Source organism: Cebus imitator, unplaced genomic scaffold (genome assembly GCF_001604975.1).
Source record: "Cebus imitator isolate Cc_AM_T3 unplaced genomic scaffold, Cebus_imitator-1.0 Scaffold41, whole genome shotgun sequence".
NCBI lineage: Eukaryota > Metazoa > Chordata > Mammalia > Primates > Cebidae > Cebus > Cebus imitator.
In genome coordinates this window covers 9,165,543-9,174,780 of record NW_016107356.1, presented here as the reverse complement: position 1 = coordinate 9,174,780, position 9,238 = coordinate 9,165,543, and the positions used below count along the sequence as shown (strand labels likewise).

The 9,238-nt window shown below is 37.8% G+C and overlaps 1 protein-coding gene across 1 annotated transcript in view; it reads left to right on the top strand.

The window, feature by feature from the left end:
• BRWD1 (bromodomain and WD repeat domain containing 1) overlaps positions 1 to 9,238 on the top strand; it is a 142,346-nt gene that overhangs the window by 42,675 nt on the left and 90,433 nt on the right. Inside the window, exons 14-17 of the mRNA XM_037737689.1 lie at positions 979 to 1,129; positions 1,379 to 1,513; positions 7,453 to 7,581; positions 7,750 to 7,975. Of these exons, the coding sequence (XP_037593617.1) occupies positions 979 to 1,129; positions 1,379 to 1,513; positions 7,453 to 7,581; positions 7,750 to 7,975 (641 nt within the window). The remainder of the gene's footprint in view (positions 1 to 978; positions 1,130 to 1,378; positions 1,514 to 7,452; positions 7,582 to 7,749; positions 7,976 to 9,238) is intronic.

Below are 9,238 nucleotides of genomic sequence, written 5' to 3'. Positions count from 1 at the left end.
GGAGTTTCACTCGTTACCCAGGCTGGAGTGCAATGGCGTGATCTCGGCTCATTGCAACCTCTGCCTCCTGGGTTCAGGCAATTCTCCTGCCTCAACCTCAGTAGCTGGGATTACAGGCATGAGCCACCATGCCCAGCTAATGTTTTGTATTTTTAGTAGAGATGGGGTTTCACCACGTTGACCAGAATGGTCTCGATCTCTTGACCTCGTGATCCACCTGCCTCGGCCTCCCAAAGTGCTGGGATTACAGGCTTGAGCCACTGCGCCCGGCAACTTTTGTATTTTTAATAGAGATGAGGTTTCCCGGTATTGGCCAGGTTGGTCTCCAACTCCTGACCCCGTGATCTGCCCGCCTTGGCCTCTCAAAGTGTTGGGATTATAGGCATGAGTCACCGCGCCCAGCCCTGCCTATCAGTTTTATAAAGGATGCAAAACATTCCAGGCATGTGTATCCAACACCATTCTTGCCAAAGGAGTAGACTGTAGGAAAGTTATATAAAGAAATGAGAATAGTCCCATTTACAGTTCAGATTGAACGTCTCTGTGTGTCAGTTATTTTTCTAAACATTGGGGATATGAATATGAATTACCTTATTTTCATCTTCCTAAAAAATTTTTTTGTCTTCTGTGGAGAGAAACAGTTGAAAGTAAGTGTTAGCAATAGGTTTGTAGTCAGAGGAAGGAAATAATGGAAAACAAGTAGGGAGGAAAAACTTTGCTTTCATAAGCTGTAATGATGTCTTAAAATCTGCCCTTACTCAGTGTCTGTACTGTTTGTAAATCATTCCTTCCTTCCTTCAGGTTTTGCCCTAAACTGTTTCTAGATAATCTGTTCTGGGTCAGTTGTGATGAACTCACTATAGGGTTGACGAGATAGGCAAATGGGTTGGATTTCCTTATTTTTGTGTTGATGAAGGATTGTATATATTGTATAGCCAACCATCTAAATAAGTTACATGTTGTGTCTTTTTTTGTTAGGGACTTATCTTCGGAAGAGGAAAGATTTATGAAGCCTAAAGTAACAATGATAGCTTGGAATCAAAATGATAGCATTGTTGTCACAGCTGTGAATGATCATGTCCTCAAAGTGTGGAATTCCTACACTGGACAGTTGCTTCATAACTTACTGGTAGGTAGTTTCTGGTACAATATAACAAATGAGATTTTTTTGAACTATGTAATTTTGAAGCTATAAAAATAATATACTGAGCAAGCTGTTTTGTTCATTTAAACCATCAAATGATTAGAAATTTTATTATATATAAATTGTTGACAATATATCTTTAAAAGTCTTTATATGCTGTAACAGTATGTATTTTTAAATTTTCAATTTGTAACTTGTAAACCCTCCTTAATGTTATGACTTTGTTAAATAAAGGGACATGCTGATGAAGTATTTGTTTTGGAGACACATCCCTTTGATTCCAGAATTATGTTATCTGCAGGACACGATGGCAGCATATTTATATGGGATATTACAAAAGGTACCAAGATGAAACATTATTTTAATATGGTAAGTGAAGTGAGGTATACCTTTATAAATGCTTGAATGGAATATTTGGATTATAAGGCTTAGCCAGAAATTGATCTGCTTGTTTTGGCAGTTTCTGTTTTTACAAATCAGCATTTTCAAAGCCTACTAAATATTTCAAAGCCTACTGAATATAGCTGTATGCATGCACGCTCTGTCTCTCTCTCTCTCTGTCTCTCTCTCTGTCTCTCTCTCTCTCTCTCTCTCTCTATATATATATATATATATATGTAGCTGTGTGTATGCTATATATATATATCAGTCATACCAAGAATTTCATGTTTGATTTGATTACATACATAGATGAAATTCTTTGTATGACTGATTTATATGAGGGAGACTTTTTTGAGATGGAGTCTTGCTCTGTCGCCATGCTGGAGTGCAGTGGGGTGATCTCAGCTCAGTGTGACCTCTGCCTCCCGGGTTCAAGTGATTCTCCTGCCTCAGCCTCTGGAGTAGCTGGGATTACAGGCGTGCACCACCATACCCAGCTAATTTTTGTATTTTTAGTAGAGATGGGGTTTCACCAAGTTGGCCTTCCATCTCCTGATCTCGTGATCGCCCACCTCGGCCTCCCAGAGTGCTGGAATCACAGGCATGAGCTACCATGCCCAGCCTGAGGGAGACATTTTTAAGTTATCTGTTTAGCTTTTTGTGTGCCTGTGTGTTTAAATTGGTAAAATAATGGCAATTATAAAAACCTTTTCACTACTTGAATTTATTGAAATATTTGATAACAAATAGAAATGTAAAAATAGTGATATAATGAAATGACGTTATTAATACTCAGTATTCACCAAATATTACTAATATTTGGTTTCTGGATATTTAGTAACCCTCGGCTGAGTGTGGTGGCTCTGAACTCCCAACACTTTGGGAGGCTGAGGTGGGAGGATTGCTTGAGCACAGCAGCTTGAGACTAGCCTGGGCAACATAGTGAGACATTGTCTCAAAAAAAAAATTAAAAAAATCTCTAGATGATTGATCTGCTGATCAGCCTTTGATCAGCTGTTTTTCTTTTGGCATAGGTATATTCTTTAAAAAAAAAAAATTTTTTTTATGTGTATATTCTAGAACCAAATGGGGATCCTATTGTATCTTTTTAGAGTTTCTCCATATAGGCCAGGTACAGTGGCTCACGCTTGTAATCCTAGCACTTTAGGAGGCTGAGGTGGGCAGATTACGAAGTCAGAAGATGGAGACCATCCTGGCTAACATGGTGAAACCCCGTCTCTACTAAAAATACAAAAAATTAGCCGGGTGTGGTGGCACAGGCCTGTAGTCCCAGCTGCTTGGGAAGCTGAGGCAGGAGAATCGAGTGAACCCGGGAGGTGGATGTTGCAGTGAGCTGAGATAGCAACACTGCACTTCAGCCTCAGCGACAGAGTGAAACTCAACCAAGAATTTCTCCACATAATCATAATTATTGTTATTAATCAGCAAATCTAATACTGATAAAATAGTGTTACCTAATTAGGTATGTCCCAGTAACGTCTTTATAGCTATATTTTGCTCCGTGGACCAGAATCCTGTTCAAGCTCATGCATTGTATTTAAGTGATTGTATCTTTTTAGTTTTCTTTCACTGTCACCAGCCCCTCTCAACCTTTCTTCTTTTTCCTCTTTCTTGACTTTTAACTTTTGTTGAATATTAACAAGTACTGTTACAGAGTATCCTCAGTTTTGTCTGATGTTTTTTCATGATTAGATTGTTACACTTTTTAAAATGAAATAAAACATAAATGATACTGTGTCCTTTATGAATCGTATTAATAGGCACATGGTATTTATTTCTCCCCCTGTTAATGGTGATAACTTTTTTTCTGGAGATGGAGTTTCACTCTTGTTGCTCAGGCTGGAGTGCAGTCGTGCGATTTCAGCTCATTGCAACCTCCGCCTCCCAGGTTTAAGCGATTTTCCTGCCTCAGCCTCCTGAGTAGCTAGGATTACAGACATCCACCACCATGGCCAACTAATTTTTTGTACTTTTAATAGAGACAGCGTTTCACTATGTTGGCCAGGCTGGTTTCTAACTCCTGACTTCAGGTGATCCACCTGCTTTGGCCTACCAGAGTGCTGGAATTACCAGCATGAGCCACTGTGCCCAGCCATGGTGATAATTTTAAATATTTGGTTAAGGCAGTATTTCCCAGATTTCTTCACCATAAAATAAATCTTCTCTTTTTCTAGTAATAATTATTATTTTTGAGCTGGAGTTTCACTCTTGTGGCCGATGCTGAAGTGCAATGGTGTGATCTTGGCTCACTGCAACCTCCGCCTTCTGGTTCAGGCGATTCTCCTGCCTCAGCCTCCTGAGTAGCTGCCTGCCACCACTCCTGGCTAATTTTTTGTTGTTGTTGTTGGCTACCCAAATCAAAAGGACTGGCTAATTTTTTGTATTTTTAGTAGAGACGGGTTTCTACCATGTCGACCAGGCTGGTCTTGAACTCCTGACCTCAGGTGATCCACCTACCTCGGCCTCTCAATATAATTATTAAATTTTTTCCAGTAGCTCTTTCGTGATTAAATATCCTGTTTCTCATTATTCACCACAAATATTGAAAATCTCCATTGAAGATTTTCCAATGGCATAATTCCCTCCATATTTATTAGTTGACATCCTTGCACAGTGTTTTTTTTCCCCCTCCTCCAGTTTTTAAGTTCAGGGATTACATGTGTGTGCAGGATGTGCAGGTTTGTTACATAGATAAATGTGCTCGTACGTAGTTTTGTAATCTTTTTTTATTTTATGTAAAAAACCTCTGTTTGAAATTTTTGTTTTTAAAGAATTTATACTTATATTTTTGAGTTTAAATTCAGCCTGTCTCAGAAGAAAATTAACTTACACAATTTCTTTCCTATTGTTGAATAGTTAAGTGGTTTCCAAAATATGTGTGGCAATAACACTTTGAACAGCCTTGTATCTGATTATTTCCCTAGAATAAATTCTGAAGGAATTACTGTGTAAAAGAGTTTCAACATTGTTACGGCTTTATATGTGTATGACATTTTGTGAAATTACTCTTCAGTTTATACTGAGTTACAATTCAAATTGTAATGAATTTTAGAGGTAGTGTAGCAACTTGTTGATGCATTCTTACACCTTTGATTCTCAAGTTCTTAGACCTTTGATTAAATGCTTTCTAAAACATTTCGAATAGTATGACCGAAGCACAAATACACATGTAGGCATCTCTGAAAGCTGTGATTCTGTGTATTCAAATTATTGGAAAGAGAACTAAACAGTCTTGGACAATTTTTCTATTGTTTTAAAATCCATAGGATACATCAGTTAACTATCCTTTCAAACTCAGTAATAATAATACATCCTGAATTTAACCCCTCAAAACAAAAAAACTACATTAATTTAGGCTTTAGGTAGAATATAAGTGGAAAAACTCTATGCCAAAGAATAATCTGAAAAGTGTTTCATGTGGGTGACAATAATCTTATTTCCAGTTGCACAGCAAAAATTGGCCTTGTTTACTGAGTTTTCCTTACTGCTCAACAGATAGGCTCATATTTTGTAATTCCAGATAAACTAAACAGGTTTGTCAGTTACTAATAGCAACAATATTTCATGCATATATAGTAAACTTTAATGTGACATTGTTCTCCAGACACAGTTGCAGGTTACGTTTTGTTAGAAATCATTGTATAGGACACTTCAAATTACAGATGAAACACCAAGTCTTCCTTGATCTGCTTAGATAGGTTTGCCCAATTGAGAAAATCTTGATCTCGGCAGGTATTTATAGAAAAGCTTTTGGAGGGCCGGGGCATGGTGGCTCATGCCTGTAATCCCAGCACTTTGGGAGGCCGAGGCGGGTGGATCACGAGGTCAAGAGATCGAGACCATCCTGGTCAACATGGTGAAACCCTGTCTCTACTGAAAATACAAAAAATTAGCTGGGCATGGTGGTGCGTGCCTGTAATCCCAGCTACTCAGGAGGCTGAGGCAGGAGAATTGCCTGAACCCAGGAGGCGGAGGTTGCGGTGAGCCGAGATTGCGCCATTGCACTCCAGCCTGGGTAACAAGAGTGAAACTCCGACTCAAAAAAAAAGCTTTTGGAGCAGTTAAGTTCACATGTATGATGGGAAGAGTTGCCACCACCATCTTCAGCTTTCCAGCTTTGAAATTTTGCTCCTCCCTCCCTACCAGCCTCTGCTTTACTATGACTGAAGGTCCCAGGTCAGGGATGCAAAGTGGTACATAGATGCAGGTTGTGCTGTGGCACAGGTGGCTCATATAAGGACCAAGTGGGTGAACCAATGTTCCCATGTTTAATAATTTAGTAGAGACAGGGTTTCCTCATGTTGCCCAGGGCGTGTGTGTGTGTGTAGTTTTTTCCTTTTCATGTTAAGAGAGTATGATTTAATATGCACATCTTATTTAGCAGTCCTCTGAATATCTGAGTGACTTTGTTTTTTCCATGTTTGCTAATTGGCATCTATTCATGTGCAGTGTAGCAATAGTGAAGTGTCACTATTCAAGCAGTGACTTATTTGGGCATGGATATGAGTTTGTTTTGGCAATTACGAGGAGATGTCTCATTTTTCAAACACTAAACACATGTAACATTTGGTTACTGGAAAGTTAATGGTGCAGACAACAAATATGCATAGCTCTACACTGTAGAGTTAACCAAATAACTATAAATTGATATTAAACTAATAATAGTTTACAGTTTAAAGGGAAGAATTAGTAGAAAAGTCATCTATTTTAGGTTATACTCATAATAAACTTAGAGCATCCTTTCTGAAATCTCTGGTGGTTTGATTAGGTACTTGTGGCCGTAGGCTTTTTTATACGTATGCTTGAGACTTGGCAGCATTGCCAAGTTTTCCATGGTGCTTAGTCATCTTAGCAGTGAGCTGAAGTAGCGCCCTCCTTAAAATCTAGAAAAGCGTTCATTTTAGTTCATGAATACCAAACTTTGTTAATCTTTAATCATTTACTTTGTAGCTTATTATCCTTTTTTTTTTTGAGATGGAGTCTTGCTCTGTTGCCAGGCAGGAGTGCAGTGGCGCAATCTTGGCTCACTGTAACCTCTGCCTCCCAGGTTCAAGCAATTCTCCTGCCTCAGCCTCCCAAGTAGCTGGGACTACAGGTGCGTGCCACCATGCCCAGCTAATTTTTGTTTTTTTTTTTTTTTTTTTTTTTTTTTTTTTTTTTTTTTTTTAGTAGAGAACGTGTTTCACCATGCTGGCCAGGCTGGTTTCGAGCTCCAATCTCAAGTGATCTGCTCACTTCAGCCTCCCAAAGTATTGGGATTACAGGTGTGAGCCACTGTGCCCATCTAAAATTCTTTATAAGAAATAAAAGAAGCCTTCACTTTGGTTTGGGTTGTTAGCCTTCGTTTGAGCACTTGGAGAACTAATGCTTACAAGAACTTTGAAGACTTTTTTCTAGGCTAGTTGTATCTAAAATGAATTTTATTTTTTTGGGAATAGTGATTGATGGATATCCTTAATGAAACATCTGTTTTTATTTTGTTTTAAAGAGTCTTGCTCTGTAACCTAGGCTGGAGTGCAGAGGAGTACAGTGGCACTATCTTGACTCACTGCAATCTCTATCTCCCAGGTTCAAGTGATTCTCATGTCTCAGCCTCCTGAGTAGCTGTGACTACAGATACGCACCACCATGCCTGGTCAATTTTTTGTATCTTTAGTAGAGACAGGGTTTCACCATGTTGCCCAGGGTGGTCTTGAACTCCTGTGCTCAGGCAGTCCGCCTGCCTTGGCCTCATAAAGTTCTGGGATTACTGGTGTGAGCCACCATGTCCGGCTGAAACATTTGTTTTAAATTATTTTTTTTCCCCAGGAGGTGTATGTTGTCACAGGTTATCCACGTTAAAAAGTTTATATAGCAGTTCACTTGCATGGAATTGGTCCTAACTTTTTTCCCTTTGGGTTTCCTAGATTGAAGGACAAGGACATGGAGCTGTGTTTGACTGTAAGTTTTCACAGGATGGACAGCATTTTGCTTGTACAGATTCTCATGGACACCTTCTGATATTTGGTTTTGGATGCAGCAAACCATATGAAAAGGTCATTTTTAACACTTTGTTTGAGCATGCAAGTAGTAGTTAAGAGCTGTGTTTTGGAAATAGTTTAGCTATTGGATTTTATTGTTTTTCTAGTTTTAATTATTTAATATTTGTTTCCTTTAATATGTATAAACCTCAGAATGTCATCCTGTGAACTTCATTTTTCTAGATTCCTGATCAGATGTTCTTCCATACTGACTATCGACCACTTATTAGAGATTCTAATAATTATGTCTTAGATGAGCAAACTCAGCAGGCTCCTCATCTTATGCCTCCACCATTCTTGGTAGATGTAGATGGAAATCCTCATCCAACTAAGTATCAGAGATTAGTACCAGGCCGAGAAAATTGTGCAGATGAACATTTGGTTCCACAGCTGGGCTATGTGGCAACAAGTAAGTACAGTCTTTTTTGTTTTTTTTAAAAAACGTTTTACTCAAATACTTTAAAGTATAGTATAATTTTCTTACCTTTAGATTCCCCCAATTATTGATATTTTACAGTATTTGTTTTCCTCTGTATATTGTTTTGAATCATTTAAGTTCTGAAACTCATGCATCATTTACCCTTAAATAAGAACGATATCTGTTACATAACCATAGACACTTATGACAATTAGGACATTTTACACTGAAATAATACTATTATCAAATCTATAGTGTGTAACCAAAAATTTCCAGTTATTCTCATAATGTCTGCTATAGCTTTTAAAGTTCTTCCAATTTTTAATTGGGACCACATATGAAGTACAAAATTTAGTTGTATTTCCATAATTTCCTTTAATCTGGAGCAGGTTGTTAGTTTTTGACTTTCATGACATTGGTGTATTTGCAGATTATAGGTCAGGAATTTTGTAGAAGGCCTCCATCTGGGTTTGTCTTCTTCTTCTTGTTTAGGTTCCAGTTATGCATTTTTGACAGAATACAACATAAATGATGTTCCAGTCTTAATAGAGCATCTTGTCAGGATACTTATGATTTTAGTTTGTCTAATTGCTGGTAATAATGTTTTTGAACACTTGGTTAATGTGGTGTTTGCCAAGTTTCTTCACTATAAACTTAGTATTTTTCTCTTTGTAATTAATAGTAATTTGTGGCAAGATATGTCAATACCCTATTGATTGACAGATTTTACCCTCAAGTTTGAGGATCCATTGATAAGTTTTGCCTGAATCATTTGTTACTGTGAATATTGCAAAGTGGTTATTTTCTAACTTCGTCATTATTCCATCATTGCATCATATGTATCATTGCATATGACTGTTTGTTGTTTACCCCTTTATTTATGTGGTTCATTAAGTTTTTGAATGGGCTTCTGGCTGATTAGTGAGTTATTATATGTTACTCACATAATCCTTCGGTTTGACTCTCAGAGCCTTTTGAAGCTGTCCTTTCCCAAGTCCTTATACTTTTTAGTCACTTCTTTCTGTTTTTGAATGTAGGATTTTTAGGTTTGTCTTGGACTTTCTCTGTCCTAGCCAAGTGCAAAATTCTTTTTTGTTTGTGTTAATAGTAGGACAGTGTTTCTCTTTACAGATATGAAAGAGAAATAGTGTTTTGTTTGGATGAAGATTTACTGAAACTAAATCACCAACTATATATAAGGGTAAAGCCTAATGTAGATTACTGTATGCTTTCTCTCTCTCTCTCTCTCTCTCT